This window comes from Sander vitreus, chromosome 5 (genome assembly GCF_031162955.1).
Source record: "Sander vitreus isolate 19-12246 chromosome 5, sanVit1, whole genome shotgun sequence".
Classification (NCBI taxonomy): Eukaryota; Metazoa; Chordata; class Actinopteri; order Perciformes; family Percidae; genus Sander; species Sander vitreus.
This window is the reverse complement of record NC_135859.1, coordinates 25,251,959-25,270,677: the sequence shown is the minus strand read 5'-3', so window position 1 is coordinate 25,270,677 and position 18,719 is coordinate 25,251,959. Positions and strand designations below refer to the sequence as shown.

Below are 18,719 nucleotides of genomic sequence, written 5' to 3'. Positions count from 1 at the left end.
GCAGATTTATTCACAATTGCCACTCCGTGATTGGACTATGGATTATTTTAAGAAACGCCCAGTACACGTGCGTTTTCTCCCCTCCCATTCTTTAGTGCAAACTATGGTTGTTGTGCTGGAGCTCTGCAAGCTCGTCTCATTATTTAACAGAAACCTACAGCAAATCATGATCTGATAGCTGAAAGCAAAAATGTTATAGTTATACAACACTGATATAAACATGTAGTAAACATAATTTACGGTTTATGGCAACGTTTAAATTCGTAGTCAAATGTTCAAGGCAACCCCATTTTTTTCAGTTTGTAGTGAATCAGCCTTAGCCGTTGTCACTCAGCTAAGAATAGATCAGCTACACGTTTTATTCCCACATTGCATTGCAGCTGCACTGAGCTCCACGCCTATCTACCCAGTACACACTGGGGCCTGATTATACCTTGTCATGGAGAGGAGGAGGCCTGTACAGATAAAAGAAAGGCCGACTGTGAACTCAGGGAGTGGAATAGGATATTGTAAGGCTCTTGGCCCTTCATCCATCTCTATGCTGATGCTCCCCTTTGTCATAACCGCTGAATATTTCACACAGTAATGGTCATTGCAAAATCACCTCTCTGTATTTGTTCTTATCCTAGATGCATCATTATGTATTGCAGGAAAATATACCCAAATCATTATACCTACCTACCACAAAACCAGTTATCAAGTGATATATCATTTTATGCACCACAACATTCTGCATTATCAAAATAATCACTTGTCATGGATGTACTTAAGAGCACAGCAGTAGACAAAAAGTTGGATTTTAAGGCTTTTTAGGGCCCCAGCCCTATATGTGCTAAATATGCCTTTTCAAGTTTTCATTCAACTCTACAAGTTATGCTCAAGTGCAGAACAGCTGTCACTTGTGACTCTTGGTTGTGTCCTCCCATCCGGTAAAAGCTTTACTTATAGAAACAAAATTCCTTCTTTCTATAATAAAGGATAAGAAAACAGGTGGAGCGTTGTAGTTTTAGAGAGCACTACATTTAAAATGCTGATTCGATTGAAACAAAAAGATATATGATACACTTTTTTCAATACTTATTTTCAATAATTGTTTTCACATATAATATCACATCTTATCTCAAAGCGAAAAACATTTGCATAGGCAACCTTTAAGCCTTTTCCAGTAATTCATCACGTAACATGATCTGAAAAGGGAAATGAAAGCTCATTTGGTTGTACAGGTTCACTGCAAAAAAAGAGATGGTCTTAGAAACACTGAGAACTGCTGCTTTCATTCGTGTATTGCCATTAAGGGTTGGTTGCAAAATATATAAAATGGTCAGAATTTTAGACAGAGACAAATCACTCAGCTCTAATAAAAACATAAAATCTTCTCCATCACACAGCAGGGTCCTTTGTTAGTTAAATAGCTGGCGCCCCCTGCTGTTTACTTGCCAGAGCAGTTGTCATGCTGTCCTCTCAAAGAGCTGTAGTCTAACCAGTATCTTGCTCATCAGAATACTGTACTTGCTGTGAGAATCTGGGCAGAAAAAAATAAAATAAACACTTAATAAAGGCTTTTCTCTCAGTTGCCTTTGATTGAAGTCACTGATTTCAGCTGATTAAATGGAGCAGGTCAGTGACCAATTGAGTGGCAGCACCAATTTGGTTTAAATCTTTGAGTGTGTGCAGCAGGGTGTTATTAAGAGAGTGTACACAATTAAATTGATTAAAAAAAATAGTATTGCGATGTTGGACAATACAGTTTTTATACAAAACACAATTATCAAAGGTAACTTTCTAACAGTAATTCAAGAGGCACTGCCTTATATACTAAGTCAATATCTATACTGCAAACTTTACAAACTGTAACAATTTCTCATATACACTCATATATACACACACACACACACTACTGCTTGGAAGGGTGCCACAGTAGGGTGTCTAGTCAGCCCAAGCATAACTACTCAGAAATATAGTATAAAGTCATTCACATCCTGCAAACTATATACATCCCTTCACTCACAAATTCTCACACACCATACTCCGTTTTAAGTGTTGTCAGAATTTGTCAGCTGTACAGTTGTTTTCGCTTTCTTTGACCCGTCTCCACCGTGCTCCCTCTTCCTCTTCTGTCTGTTGGTCTGCCCTTCCTCTTGTCTGAATTGGTGTCTGTCAAAAAGAAGTCACAGTCGCATTCAGAGACCAATAAAGTTAATCTACTGAGCTAATAATGAAATATGATGTGCCTTTTTAACGTTTGGTCAGGGCCATATATAAAACTCTAGCTCATATACTAATGAAATATGATCAACTGTATTTAATGAAAAGTGTTTTAGAATTTAAATCTTGGCAGCTTCCATTAGCAACTGTTAAATACTCTTAAAATACAAAAATAAAAAAAATGTATTGTGCTGCTGCCATGACGACCAGTAATAAATCACATTAGTATGGAAGTCGTCTTTAGCCATTAAAATAAAGGTAGGATGGTATTCCTAGATCGGCAGGTGACTGTCATGCACAGATCATTTTGCTTTCAAAGGTCTCAGTTAGCTGGAATATAACTCAAGGCTATCAGCCAACAGCGCCTTGTAGCTAAAAAGTCTGTATCCAGTGTGCTTACAGTCTTACTTCTATACTATCTAGATCTAAATATTTAGTTTTTACATAAACACATTACTCAGAGAATGCAGCTTGCAGCTATATGAATGAATGAATAATGTGGTGTTGCATATGTATTCAAATATTTTCCAGTTATAAAGTAGGAAAACTGGAGTACACTTAAAAAGGCAAAACCACTCAATGTAAAAAAAAAAATAAACAACTTAAAAATACCATTGGAATGAACTATAATATGCTGCTGCAATAGGTTTCTATGCACACTTACGCTAGTTACCAGACAAAGATATTTTACATTCTGAGAATTCCAGGTTTTCTTATCTCAGCACATACACAAACACAGGATATCAAACCATATTTCATGTGTGTATAATGCATAGGATGGAGTGAGAAGAGTCTTGGCTGTAGTAACTGCATATTGGTCTCAGGTGTAGTGAAGAGTGTTGGGATTTTACCTGGACTGCCAGCGTCGGCCACTGTTCCACACTCTTCCAAAGGAGGGAAGCCAGTTGGCGTCTGTATGCGAGCTGTGATCAAAGTTGGCGCCCACTCTGTTCGGTGGAAGCTTCCTCAGCTTCTCTTGCTCCTCTGGCAAAAGACATACGAGGCCATTTCAATTATATTCCAATATTTGAGAGATTGTTATAGATTTTTTCTTAAGTGTACATGGATATAACCTTTGTATCAATATCATTAAGCCTGGCTAAAATTAAGATCAGAGACCTAATATGTTGATACTGATTAAGTGCTATGATTTTTTGTATGTATGTATGTATGTATGTATGTATGTATGTATGTATGTATGTATGTATGTATGTATATAAAAAAAAAAGGTACAGCAATAGTACCTAAATTTAAATGTTGCTGTGGTTTTTCATATGACAGTGATGCAACAAATGGCAGCAAAGAAGAAAGTCCTCAAGCATATGAAGGCATAAAAACAAGACATATAAATCACAGCACCAAGTGATGTGACAGCAACTAATAAAACAAATTGCTCGTGGAAATTATCATAAATGCTGGAACATTTCTTTAAGCAAACAAACTGCTCAACTGACAACAAATGTACATAACCCACAACTTAAAAAAAATGTGTGTGTGTGTGAGATTCCTACTCTGTTTGAGGAACTCTTGGAGCGATGGGCCGATCTCCAGATGAGCTGCAGCTCCAGAGGTCCCCTCCAGAGGATCGTCCTGGAGCCAAGGAGGGACGGCACCTACGACACACAGAGAGGCTAAATGCTTATTCAAATCACACGCAAGAGGTGAACTGAGCTCATAACTATTAGAGACACTTAATACACATGGAAAAATTAAAACAGAGTTGAATTTAGCAAAGTAAGGATTTCTTTAGACATGGTTACAATTCAACTCAAACATAAAATTTCACCCCACTTCACCTGAAATCATCACACACATACACACAGCTAAGGCCATGTATGAGGCGATTGTTGAAACCATTAGCAACACTGAGAACATAAATTACACCAGGAGCTACTTTTTTTTTTTTCTATTATCCAATCCTGTTGATCACTGAATAAAGACTTGAAATTAATATAAAATAAAACTAATACTTTCTTATAAATAGAGATACTGTGTGTATTAATTTATACATACGTTTTTTTTATTTTTTATTTTATTATACAATTAAATAATATTCAACTCAATTTCTTCGAAGCAGTGCTTATTGTAAGGCTATTTGTATTGGATTGGCATACGTTGCAAGGTCTTCCTGTCATTGTTCTACCCCTCCATGTGTATTTCTTTTCTTGTCTACACTGTACAGGTTTTTATACATCAAATAGTTTTTATTTGTTGTTTTAAAAACCTGATGTTTTAATGGCTGGTTTGTTTTATTTGTTTTGTGAAGCACTTTGAAACATTGAGTTTGAAAAGTGCTCTATAAATAAAGATTATTACTGTTATTATATTTCCATTGTACTCTTGGTATTTCTTTACCATTACATAACGTTATTTTACTGTACCTGTATGAACATTTCCAATGTTTGATGAATCCTGTAACAGAAAAAAAACAAGTGATCAAATGAGGGGATTGCAAACAACATAAAAACAGTCCATTATTAAATTCAACCACTATTCTTAATAAGAGCTGTCCATCTACCTGATAGCCTATGAAAGTCAGGCCTTGTCCTGTTGCAGCTCGCGGTGCTTGGACCACTGACTCGACAAAGCTGCTCCCTGCCTGCTGCTCTGATCCTTGAGATGCAAATTGAGAGCTGTTCCCCAGACAAAAAGAAGAGCCCAAAACAACAAAAGTATATTCGAGTGCTGTTGTTGACAATGCAAAAAGGATCAAATGTTGTACGTAGACACGGTGTTACCTGACAGCATCCTCAGCAGACATGTCTGTGCCGTTGGATCCATTGAACGACTCCGGCTCTGCTTCACGCTGACATTGATTCAGGAAAAGCCAACAGTGGTTCATAGAGGAAGTCTGAGCACTAATCATGGTTCAGCTCACGTTTTGACTATCACAATCCCCACACACTGCTTTGCCCCAAGTGTTAACATTAACATCTCTCTAATCGTGGCTTTGTTTTTCTCTTATAACTTCAATCCATTTTCCCCATCTCGGTTTGGAACTAAAAGCTTTATTTAATTTTTGACTATAACCCTGATAAGGAAAATTACTCTCTCTCTAAACCACCCAAGCCACCAAATACAAGATTTCACCAGCCACAATATTTAGAGGTAAACGGGATCTGGGGTTATCTCCTTTGGCAGTTACAATCATTTAGTTGGAGAATGGTGGCATTTCCCATCTCACATGCAACTCAAAATCATATCACTATACAGGTAGAAACAACAGGCAAGGCCACAGTGATGGATACTGCCACTGCATCCTTGGAAAACAAACCTCTAAAAGAGACTGAAGGACCTCTTGACGCTGCTTCTCCTGCGCCCGGATGTGATCAGCTTGCTGCAGTCATATAAAGAAAAACAAGAAGAAGAAAAAACAGATTACTATCAGCGATGATACCCACCGTTCTGAATTGTAACCGCCCGGCTTTGGCAGCCGCCGCTACATATATCCATGATGTATCCCAGGGATGTCAAACTCAACTTCACTAAGAGCCACACTGGAAAATGAGAATCACATAAAAAAAAGGGCCAGACATGTATAGTTTATTGACAATTTATTTAATCGAAAAAGTCAAATATCTTTGACTGTATTATTGCATGTCTCATATAGTCTTTCCACTTACAGATGGTCGACATAAAGCCCTACAACAGTGAGCAAAAAAGTTCCTTAGCCCTCATAGAATTCAGCAAAACAAAGACATTTTCCATCTCTGGTTCTGTGGGAATGTCCAAGCCTCAAAGTCAGAAATCTGCCAGAATCTGCTTTGAGTGTCGTGAATTGCAGCAACAATGTTTCCGGTCTTTTTGGTTTGGCACACAACTGGACGCGCCAAAAATTGATTGTGAACCTAAATTGATGTGCGTGCCGGATAAAAATTTGCAAGGGGCCGGATTCGGCCCACGGGCCTTGAGTTTGACACATGTGACGTATCCTAATGACTTAATGACGTTAATCCTCTGACTTTTCCTCTAGCGAGACAGATTGCCATGAAAACTGAAACGCACAATCATGTCCCTCTGAGGATGAATTGTAAAAACGTTGGTGATCCCTGACTTCATCTGCTATGATCATCAGGTCAAAGTATCTAATTGTCCAATACTTTGGTTTATGACCAAAACTAATGACATCAGCCCTTCAGATGGTGTCTTGCTTAACATCAGCATGCGAGCATTGTCTGTGGGAGCATGTTGTGGGAGCCCCTAGCATGGCTGTAGACTCTTAGTGTTGTTAAGGTGTTATCAAAGTTAATGTGAAGTTCATTTAGAGTGATTTTGCATTACCTGCGTTATGAATTCATCCTCCTTCTCCACAAATGATTCCAATGCTTTTTCCACCTCAGCTTTAAATCTAAAAAAAAAAAAAAGGCCTTGTAGAGAATCTTTTACTCTCCAAACAAACTTACATAATATATATTTTTGGCTCACCAGACCTACCTTTCAGTTTCCTCCTCTGTGATGATGACCTTGTCTCTAAACTTGGGGTCGGCCTTATTGTCCCACCAGAACTTGTGAGTATTCTTCCTGTGTTCTGAGCTGAGACCAGACCCATTTTAAAAATGTCAAAACAAAAGCAGTTAATCACAGCAATTCAAAAGGGACAACATCATAGGTATGAGAACTTTGTCAAGTCCACAGAGGTTTGACAAAAGCATGAGCACACAAAATGTGCAAGTCAAGATGACAAAAACAACCTTCTGAAGTTTTCTTTAGAACACACAACACAGATGATATCCCCAAACTATTCCTGTAGTTACATTGCTTCCTTATAACAAGGGTGCATTTAGGGTGTTTTTAATAACAATTAATGATAAGGACCAATGCATAATGTTTGAATTAATGAAAACTGTATGTCTCAAGTCATACCTGTTTTACAAATATGGCAGCCAATAAAAAAATGAGTAAATGTCTTGTTGAGTTTTCACACTGACCTTGGCTTACAGTACTTTTTCATTAGCCTAATGAAGCACTGAGCAAAACATATTGCATATGTAATATTAATCAAAAGATCTTTGATTATATACTTATACAACACTTGACTTGTATAAAGACCTTTAATTTTATTTTATTGTTTGTCATTGGTGCTTTACTTTTTCACATAGTTGTGTACATAATAGTCCTCTTTATCCTTATTTTGTCCAGCTTTGTTGTCGTTTTTAGCTTATGTGTCTATTTCCGTGTAAGTTCATTGAGAGCAATGCAAAAACAGAGTCAAATTCCTTGTATGTGTACACATACTTGGTGATTTTAATACTGTCTGCAGTCACTATGACAAACACAAGTTGGGGGTTCAAGTCCCTGTACGGACCAAATATGGAGTGTGGAGTGGCAGCTGGAGAGGTGCGCCTCCTGGGCACTGCAGATGTACCCCTGAGCAAGGCAGGGAACCCCCAAACTGCTCCAGGGGTGTCAAAACATGGTTGACCCTGCGTTACCCCCCCCTGGAGAATTGTGTGTGCTGTGAGGGATTTGCAAACGATACATTTCATCTGCCAATTACCTTGTGGATTGTGTGGTTTGACAAATAATTAAAGCAATTTGAAAAGTTATGGGTTTTTTTTTCTGTTTGCTGGATACTGTTTAAACCCTAGGGTGCTCTGTGTCGAGCATCCTGTGGTTCTACTGGGTGGATGTGAAGCTGGGTGTCAGTGAAAACAAAACAAGTTAAATAAAAGTTAATCAAATAAAACTTACGTGGCCATGTGTTCTAGCAAGCCTCCATACAGCACAGTCATGTTGCCGTCTGTAACATTTCTTTCAATTTCAAGCCCACAGCAGTAGCACCAGAATGTCTGCTTGTGCTGGGTGCAATCAAACTTTTCTACTTGGGGTTTTTTAAGTGTTCGGCGAGCTTCTTTCACCTAGAGGACAGTGGATAAAACAAACACAGGAACATAAAAGTGACACTACTTAAAACTGATGATACCTTAAAACGTGTTGTTAAGTAGCACACGCTATTAATCTAAAGCTAAAATATAACAAAGCGCTGAAATCAGTGACATTGACACAATATAAACATTCTGATTGTGACAGTTCGCAGCTAACGTTAGCATCCGGACTAACATAAGTCAAATTCAGCAAAATCTTAGCACAAATACTCAATATATTATAAATCAGTAAGAATCAATTGACATTAACCTACTTACCTTTTCTAAAAATTTAAGGAGAACCACTCTAAGTCTGCTTTGGTGATTTTTTCCGAAGATGTGTCCCTTTCCATTGAATGTTGTTTGCCTACATATAGCACAGTAATATGCACCCATTTAGAAAGTGTGTAAAAACACTAAAATATGCTAAAGCTGAACTGACGCAGGCTCTGAGCTAAAACCAATAATTTATTTTCGTTATTTTCTTTTCTAATCCATCTACTCCGGCAAAACACAAGAAGCTAGCTAATAATCTACTACAGGAAGCAATGCCGTCTTGATATGTTTCTTCCCGGAAGCTGTTGTAAAACTGTTCCGACCATAGATCTATGGTTCCGACTATCATGCCAATAGATCAAGTGCTGCTTTAACAAAACAAAAAAAGATATATATATATATATATATAATGTTAGTGGTGAACAGTCTGGACCAAGAGGAGCCTGCAGGAATAAAGAGGAACAGGAGGAACTCTGCACCAGTCAGGAGGGAGAGCAGCTTGTGCTGAAGCAGGAAACTGCTGCCTTTATGTTGACTCCTACTTGGAAATTTAGTGAAGATCAGACTCTGTACTTGAATCATGATTTAACTGAGAATGCAGCTGAGAAGGAGTGTATTGTTATTTTACCAGTTATAAACTCTATGGTATCAGAACCAAACACTGACCACCAGCTCCTCTCTCATAGCTCTCATGTAGCTGAGAGCCAAAATCAGAAAGGAGGCAAGCATGGAGACTCAGGATCAACTAAATGCAGAGCCAAAGCCAAAAAAGACATCACAAAAGCAGAAGTCACAGTAACAATGTAAACAACCGTAACATGTCAGATATTCACAGTAATATGTGCACAGCTAAAAGTTATTTCAAATGTGACACATTGAAAATATTTTAGGTATAGGCCTAGGCTAAGTCAGATTTGAAGAGACACCTGATGATACACTAATGAAGCCATTTTCTTGATTCAGTCGGACGTCAGCATTCAATTCACATCAATAAATCCATATAGGTGAGAAGCCATATTCTTGCAAAACATGTAGGAAAGGTTTTACAGGGAGTTGTTGCTTGACACTCCACATGTGAACTCACTCAGGGGGCAAATGTAAACCTCCAAGATCGCAAAGCAAGAATATTGGAAACCTAACTCAACAGTATTTAAACAGCCTACATAAAATAAATTTGCGCATTCATTGCTGTTTATTTATAAGCCACAAATGATACTAAGGAAACTCGTTACAGCCTTTGCCTGGTTACAGGCCTGACGATGGTGTTAAAAGCATGTTATGTAAAAATGCCAGTAATTGTAAGCGGAACAAAAAACAAACGCATTCCACTGTCGGAACTTAACAGTGTAACATCAAGCGGAAGTAAACAGAAGACAGGCGCCATTCACGTTGCATCCATGGTTAGCGCATGGATTCGAGTTAGGAGGTTATTCCATCAGTAAAACTTCGAGTCACCTCGATTAATTAAGCAACAATGTCCTCGGTTGACTATTTGAGAGAGTTTGTCAACGAGCGACTAACTGCTGCTGCTGAAGAAATATTCGGAGTATTTAAAAAAACGATCGTCGAGTATGAGGAAGAGATCGGTCGTCAGCGCAGACTGCTGGATGTCGTTCGGAAACCTGAAATAGAGTTACAGATAATAGGTTTGTAAAACATTAATGGTCTTACAAAATACTAACAGAAGAAGATCTGTCGCATATATATATATATATATATGTGTATATATATGTATATGTATATGTGTATATATATGTATATGTATATGTGTATATATATGTATATGTATATGTGTATATATATATATATATGTGTATATATATGTATATGTATATGTGTATATATATATATATGTATATGTGTATATATATATGTGTGTATATATATATATATGTATATATATATATATATATATATGTGTATATATATATATATATATATATGTGTATATATATATGTATATGTGTATATATATATGTGTGTATATATATATGTGTGTATATATATATGTATATGTGTGTATATATATGTATATGTGTGTATATATATATGTATATGTGTGTATATATATATGTATATGTGTATATATATATATGTATATGTGTATATATATGTGTATATATATATGTGTATGTGTATATATATATGTGTGTATATGTGTATATATATATGTATATGTATATATATATATATATATATGTGTATATATATATATGTGTATATATATATATATATATGTATATATATATGTATATGTGTATATATATATATATGTATATGTGTATATATATATATGTATATGTGTGTATATATATATATGTATATGTGTGTATATATATATATGTATATGTGTGTATATATATATATGTATATGTGTATATATATATGTGTATGTGTATGTGTATATATATATGTGTATATGTGTATATATATATATCAGACTCGAAGTCGCCATGTTGGAGGTACTCCGCATCACAACAAAGCACAGGCACTGAAGTAGATCCCGAACGGCGTTAAGGAAAATGGTTAATTATTGCCGTGTTTTAGGTTGTACCAATAGGTCAAACCGAGAAAAACATTTGGAATATTATCGACTTCCAAAAGTTATTAAAAACCAGGGAGAGGAATGTCAGAAGTTATCAGAGGAAAGGAGGTGCTTGTGGTTGGCAAAGCTTAACCAGGATCTACGAGGGAAAATTCTGTCTTGTTCGGTCTTTGAAATGAAAATAAACGATTGAGAGTCACTTGGCTACACCTTGAGTATCACAATGATATCATATAGTTAAGGTTAGCTTGATTAAAGACGTTATTGCATTACTTACTTTGGCCTTCACAACACATTGGTCGTTAATGACTTGGTACTGCGTCTCCCTCACCCATCCACACACCATCTGGTTATAAGCCTCCAAACTTTTTGTAGGATTTAAGGTCTTCTGCTGTGTATGGGCTCGGCGAGAAAACCAGGTAGTTGACTATATCGGTATATGCAACTGAAGGAAGAGGGAAGAGGGAGCCAACTTGTAGGGATCTGCACTGCAAGTAAACTGTAATTTCTCAAAATATCGTGCCTTTTTTGTGGTCCAAGTCCTTCCATGCCTTTGCATCTTGGACGTGTTTTGATGAGCTTTTCTGTTGCTTAGACATCAAGTATTTAAGTATCCAAAGTGCACAATACTCCATTACTCCATTCAGTTGTTTACACCGAGTGCCTCCAATATGGCCGCGCATCCAGGTTACCACCCAGAACGTGACGTCGGTGAAAACCCTCTATTATTCTCTGTGCCTCCAGACCTCCCACAGCAACATGTCTCTAAGGAGGAGGAGGAGGAGGTTCCCGCTGAGCAGCAGCTCTGTATTCAGGAGATGAACTCCAGTCTGGACCGAGAGGAGCCAGAACCTCCACAGATTAAAGAGGAACAGGAGGAACTCTGCACCAGTCAGGAGGGTGAGTAGCTTGAACTGAAGCAGGATACGGGTCACTTTTAGCAAAACACTTGAAAACCATTTAGGATATAATAGTGGCTTGTTGGCCCACATGAGAAAATATTATTTGATGTGTCTCACTTGGCACAACGTAAGAGATTGCATGCAGGCAAGTAGCCTTGCACTGTTAACAATCCCCAGGTTTTAATTCTCCCAATTCTCTACTTGCACAATGTAGTGTGAGTTGGGCTGGGCAATATATCGATATTATATCGATATCAATATATGAGGCTAGATATCGTCTTAAAATTTGGATATATGTTATATATTAACAAAAGATGAAGCCACCATGTCTTGAGAAGCTTCTTGTTTATTGTTAACTGTTAACTCACTTTACATCGTCTTTGGGATCTCTTTTTCTCGCGCGCTTTTTTCCTCACAGCCACACATACGCTTCTCAGTCGAACACCGCTACCGCTCGCTCTCCTTGCTTGACAACACGCTCAATGCCATCACTCACTTAACACTGCATTCCTGCTCTTACTTTCACTACTCTCATAACAAAGGAATTGATATTGATATATGCAACTGTAGTGCATGATTCACGGGCTCCCGACTACATGTTCACATTTGGAAAATGCAGAGAGATGCGCCCCGGATCGTGACGTTCGCCTACACAGATTTTAACATTAAGCTGCATGGCTTGATATTGAAATATCAATATATTAGGTCGCTGCTCAATGAAAAAATGATGCTGTGTGGCAGAAAAAAAGTCCTTTGCAATCGTGACAGTGGTGTCATTTTAGTTTAATGTAGACCCTCTTTTATTAGTATATCAGCTCTTTAAAGGTAACCTGACTTCGCCAGATGGATTGCTTCGCATTTGCTCGGCATATCCATCTGGGAATTTTCCGTTGGAGAACTTTTGGGAAAGGGGCGAAAATACTGGTTAGCTGATTGGGTAAACCATCTGTCAATCACCACCTATGTTGGTGATAGACGGGCCAAATCAACCAATCAGATCAACGATAGAGCAAACTCTTGCGAGAAGAGCAAAAACATTTTTTCCTTCGAGAAAAGCCTCCAGTGCCGTTTTTTGCTCTTCTTTCAATGAAGGAATACTTTCTAATTCGGATAAAACTTGCGCGATCGCTACGCTCATCTCATCCGTGGAAGCCGCCATGTTGTTTAGACTGAACAGTCGCTTGTCGTTGCGTCACACCTAAACCGGCCTCAAAACCAACGCTGATTGGTCGGTCGTACGGCTCTAAATTTTCTCTGTCTCAAGATGCCAGACTGATCTGGGAGTGGAAAACTGGAGCTCGCGAGATCAGGACGGTCTCATGAGGCTACTTTTAATGTGTAATGTGTCTTGGAATTCAACACAGACTCAACCTTGATGACTCGACTTGGACTCGAATACTGGGCACTCAAGACTCTGACTCGAACTCAGGTAATGGTGACTCTGACTCTTTTTTGGTGACTCGGACTCGAGACTCGACACGGACTCAACACTGTCAGGATGTAAGGGATGGAGCTGGGGTTCGGGGTAATGTCTTGTTCCAGACTGAGCCATCCTCTCTTGGCTTAATACAAATTTGAGGTTGTCAACCCTCTTGGTTCAGGGAGGAAAAAAGTTTTACCAGTTTACCTAACTTTAAAAGATTTTTTTTCACATAAGAGGTCAACTATTGACCACATGCAGCTTGTCCTACTATGTAGAGAGCAGGATTTTAAATACAGGGGCGTTTTAGAAAACTTCAGTAGAAGCTTACACTTCTATATATAATCAGAAAACACATTTCAGGACACACCACAGTTGAGTGGTACTGCAAGGACACCACAGTCCTGTTAAAAGTGTCACTGATGCAGTGTGTGTGGTATGTAGTTTGTAGTAAAAAGTTTTCATAGTTTTCATTGGACAAAATATATACGCAGATGTCGATATATATGTAATGTGCAAAAATCAGATGAATCGGTCAGGCTCTTGTAAAACGAATCAGATATCCCATACTTGTATATGAGAATGAAAGCAAAATTGTGATGCATCAAGATTAGTTTGATAATAATTGAAAGGTGCTATATAAATAAATCAAAAATCAAAAAGTTAAATCAATAAAAAAAATTGAGATCAAGATTGAATCGTTGCTGAAATAATCGTATTTGAATCGTGAGGTCCCTAGTGATTCCCACCCCCACTATTCAGTCTGCTCTTGTCTCTGTTCTTAGGTATTTCATACATTTAACTGTGTGTGTGTGTGTGTGTGTGTGTGTGTGTGTGTGTGTGTGTGTGTGTGTGTGTGTGTGTTTTTTCTTCCAGAAAACAGCTTAATTGACTCAAATTCAGGAGCTGTTGCCTCCCTTGTCTTCTCGCTGAACTCCTGGAGCAGCCTGAGCATCCCATCCCCGAGTACTCAAAGCACCCCAGAAATGTCTGTAACCGCTCTCCCCAACAGACCATGGTATACCAACTTCAGAGTCGACTGGGATAGGATGCCAACAGGGATCAAAACGGCAGCACTCGGTCTCACGAGACCATCGCCGACTGACAGAAGAGAGATGGTGAAGGCTGTGGTGGATCAGATGCGTGAGCATGAGCTTAATCCATCAAGAGCTGTTTGCCACAACATTGTTCGGAATATCATTAGAGAGTATCCAAGAAGTTTTGCTGATGTTGATCGAAATGGAGAGTTTGTGGGAGATGGCTGTAGCTCACTCCTCTTGCAAATAAAAACAAGAGTGGAGTATAAGAACCGCAACAACCCACTTTCACGGCGCAGACGAAAGAGAAGGTCCAACTCCGAGGGAAGAACCCTGTCAAGAGGCCCAGTGGACCAGTACGGCTGTGTCAGGTGGGAACCTTCAGACCTCCCGTCAGGGGAAACGGAGGTGACCCTTGAGGATGTAAGGAGGCAAATGGTAACCATGCATTCAGAGGAGGGAATGGCCGGGGCAGAAAGAGCAGTGAAGTTGCTTGAAAAAACGTACACAATACAACGGCGATACCTTAACATGACACCTCCGCCCGCCATATGGGATGTAAAAAAACAATGGCCTTTTCTGTTTGCTCAGAGAGGCATGTTCTCCCACTTCCTTCACCTGACCGACATCTCCATCGTTGCCAAGCTAACAGAGGCTATGGAGCGAAAAGGCGATACAATCCTAAAGCTCTGCCATAAACTCAACAAGAACCCAGGGGTTGAAGAGGTCCTTGCCAACTATGAACCTAACACGGCCGAAGACAAGGCTGTGTGCATAATACTTCTCCTGCTGGCTTACTTTAAAGAAGCAAGGGATGCGATTATCCTTCAGGCCGACGTAAGTGCACTCACAAACGCAGTCTAATTCAGTCGCTCAACTACGTTGTCTCTCACACACCATGTCAAATTTATGATAGCATTGTTGTATTTTGAAAGCGCTATTTGTAAGATTTCTAACAAGCAGTCAGTGACAATTATTTAGACTCAAACATGATATGTTCATTAAATGGATTATTTCGCAAAAACTCTTTTTCGAGTCAGCACGTTGCTCAGTTACGTTAGTTTGTCTGGTTTGTTGGGTATGAATGACAGCATGGGCTGAGCTGAGAGAGGACTCTACTGATCAAACGCACCATCTGAGAATAAGAAATGGGGCTTGATTGAAAAATCGTTAACTTACACTTTAACTCTTATTTCCAGCCGTTTTCCACAGCTGCCGATATCCAGAGGACCCTCACCTTACCCAGCACCCCTCGCTTGATCGTATCAGGTATTGTAAAGACATCCCTTTCATTTAGGGCTGGGTATCTTCAAAAATATTCAATACCGGGACCTTGATACCAGACTCCTAAACGAAGAAATTGCGACATTACTCAACATAATCTCACATATTTATTTTTGAGCTCCCACTACACAGTCTCTGTGCGTAATGTAGCGTTTTCCCAGCATGTCTCTATGACGTGTAACGTTAGACAGCCAATCACAAACATTATTAGATCTCAGTAGAAGCATGCTGTATGCTTATTGGCTCATTGAGGATGATGAGATACACGCCAAAGGTAGTGAATGGCAAGGCATTTTTCGGTACTCAATACTTTAGAGGCAGGGGAGGGCCGGTGCCTAAAAAGTATTGAATCCGATACCCAGTCCTACTTGAAATTGTTTCTCACAATATTTGATTTATATTTTGTTGCCCCATTCATTACAGTACTTACTTAGAAAACAGTTGAAATCCTAATAAAGTCAGCTAGCAGGCTTAGGCGGTATCACATTAATACAGTATAGCAAATGATAAAAAAAGAAACCATAAGGTGATTTTTTATTTTTTTTTGGTACCGTCAAAAAAACGAATGCATCCTTTTCATATTAGCCTAATGTAACCTAGAAGAAATGCTGTGTTGCTATATTGGGTTACCAGGAAACCGCTTGGGCCCGAGTTCATTTCCTGTCACCTATTTATTAGCAAAGACTGCAACAGGAAATCCTATCAGGTTAAATCTTCATTATGTCTATCTCAGGGGAGGTAATGAAGCCGAGAGCCTGGATGCTTTCAATTGAAGGACAAGTGGTAATGGGACCCCATGCTAAGTTTATCAATGGGATTGCTGCTGTCTTTGCAAGTTACTACAACTTCAACTTACAGTATCCTGAGGAGGCCGCATGCACCCTAGAGTTTATCCAAAGGTAATGTAAAACACAAACCAACACTAAGAGCTGCTTGCCTTGGCAGGATCTATATTTTTAAGACTGTAATACACTCTTCAAATTTCCCTGGGTTATATGTTATTGACGGTATTCCCTAAATGTTTTAGAGCAGTGGTTTCGTGGTGTCCGGGGACCCCCAGGGGTCCTTGAGGGGGTTCCAGGGCATCCCCAGCACAAAGGGAAATCAATTATTTTCACTATAATTCCATCCATAAGTATGAATGTATGACTATTTTGGTCATGGGTTACAGTAATACACCATTTCATATTGACATCACTTGAATGGTAAAATCCCTATCACTCTTTGCACATGCAAACACATTAAACTGCCCAGGACCTTAACTGCTGTGTTGGTTTTGTTTTCAGATGTTTTTTGGGCATAAATCCAGAGAATGGCTCCAAGGCGGAGAAGGCGCGTGGAGGTATCAATCCACACGTGTGCACCCTCCTGAGGAAATTAATGGACCTTGAGTGGATGTCCATGTAGACTTTTTTTAAAAACCTTTGACACAAGGGCCTCTTCTTAGGTGGTTGTTGGGCATGGGTTGTGACGGCATGGGACTAGCATAACTCTACCTTATTTTTAAAGGTAAGACTCTTGTGGTTTCAATGAGCCCGACAACATTTGGACATGGTGAGATGCAAAAGTACTGGGACAGTGATGTATAATTGGTAGTGTTCTTTCTAGAGCTGTAAAAAAAAAAAAAACTAATGTTTTTGACTGATATGGTGATACTGTATGCCAATCATGGTGGCATCTGTACCGAACAAAGAGGTTTTCTTACAGTGTAAATTCGGAATTCCCTGCTCACTGATGATGTGTTCGATCAGAAGAGTCCTCTCTCAGCTCAGACGATGCTGTTATTAATTTCCGTGTTTATATGATAAACATGAAATCAAACTATATCCAAATCCTGTATCTTTACTTTTGCAGGCTGAGTGATGCTTTGTGTATAGACACAGTACCGGTAGAAAATAGTCTCAAGCACAATGTAAAGGATTGAGCATTAAGGCCGTTTTATGGTTCTGCATAGAATCAACGCCGTACCCCTGCAGACCCCTCTGCGTGGACCCAATGCCGTAGCCTGACGTGCACCTCTCGAAAAATGTAACTACACGTCGCAGCCAGCACCACAATACTTACTTTAGAATGGTATTTTGAGACATTTCACTTTTAATATTGTAGCCTCCTGCGATTTTGATATCGCACTACGCCGTATTTCAATTCAATTTCAATAAATTGTTAGTTCTCTCTGAGCTGGTCACATTTGTGTGTCAAATCAAACAATGACTATTTCATATGGCTTTTTATTTGATTTTCATCTGAATGGGATTGTATAGTCTACAGTACTACATCCAAATGCTCAAACACACTATTGAATACGTTGGTAACCTTTTGGTGGCATTTAAGTCCAGACCCTGAGATTTCAAAGAAAATGTAAATCATCACTCTCCCATTAGGGGTGAGAGTCACCCGGGCCTTCACCATTTCATGCGCTAACGATTATTATGGCTACATGGTAATTTTAATAAAATTTTCACTGCATAATATTTCTAATTATTGTTGTGACTTTTAATTGTATAGGCTATAGTTTTTATAATTTCAAATTATATTATATTATTTTTTTTCCATGTTCAGATTAAAAATGTATGTTTTAATGTAGGGTGGGCGGGGCGATATACCGGTAAAAATGATACACCGGTAACAATTTGTGCTATGGTGTAACGTAGCCATATTGTTTCTGCGGGATGAGAACATAGGAATATGATCCCCAGCTGTGAATATTTCAGTCAAATACCAGGGTTGTAGAGAGTTTTGTGAAAAAGATGTGTGTTCCACGAAGAGAATATTATACTGTATAAAAATTGCACTACTGACACCCATGTCTCACATATGTTCCCACAGAGCTAAAACATTAAGTAACTTTTTTATTGTTACTGTCCAAAATGGTTTGTTCATGTTTGTGTGTTTTTGTATGTTATAATACAAAGTTTATATTGGTGCTACGATTTCATGTATTTTTCATGAAATTCTTTTTCTATACATTTTTAAAGAAATTGTCTTTGTATGTATTGTCAGTTTACAATAAAGATGATCAATTACAATATTTGTATGCATTTAAATTGACATAGAAATAAGGGTCAATGTGTTTCCCTAAGATTACAGTTTATGTAAAATGACAGTATTTTAATGTAGTATACCTGCTGTAAATTACAGGAATGTATTGGCTATGGTTGCAGTAAAAATACAGTAGAAAATTGTAAA

At 38.5% G+C, this 18,719-nt stretch overlaps 2 protein-coding genes across 3 annotated transcripts; one reads left to right on the top strand and one right to left on the bottom strand.

Annotated features, from left to right (window-relative positions):
* Positions 1–1,707: 1,707 nt before the first annotated feature.
* Positions 1,708–8,663, bottom strand: cenatac (centrosomal AT-AC splicing factor). Its single transcript, XM_078251224.1, has 11 exons — positions 8,349–8,663; positions 7,897–8,063; positions 6,640–6,738; positions 6,487–6,553; positions 5,480–5,542; positions 4,944–5,011; positions 4,724–4,838; positions 4,587–4,617; positions 3,717–3,818; positions 3,057–3,189; positions 1,708–2,154 (listed from the first exon to the last, which is right to left on the bottom strand). The coding sequence occupies exons 1-11, from the start codon at positions 8,463–8,465 to the stop codon at positions 2,034–2,036; spliced, it is 1,083 nt and encodes a 360-aa protein (XP_078107350.1). The 5' UTR covers positions 8,466–8,663; the 3' UTR covers positions 1,708–2,033.
* Positions 8,664–9,706: 1,043 nt separating this feature from the next.
* LOC144518494 (uncharacterized) lies at positions 9,707–18,559 on the top strand. 2 transcript variants are annotated; one of them, XM_078251218.1, is made up of 6 exons: positions 9,707–9,991; positions 11,635–11,790; positions 14,089–15,086; positions 15,449–15,518; positions 16,267–16,432; positions 16,820–18,559. In XM_078251218.1, the coding sequence occupies exons 1-6, from the start codon at positions 9,820–9,822 to the stop codon at positions 16,938–16,940; spliced, it is 1,683 nt and encodes a 560-aa protein (XP_078107344.1). In that variant the 5' UTR covers positions 9,707–9,819; the 3' UTR covers positions 16,941–18,559. The 2 variants fall into 2 exon arrangements, with proteins under 2 accessions (XP_078107344.1, XP_078107345.1); XM_078251219.1 differs by lacking the exon at positions 16,267–16,432 and having other exon boundaries at positions 16,820–16,929.
* The last annotated feature ends 160 nt before the right edge of the window (positions 18,560–18,719 follow it).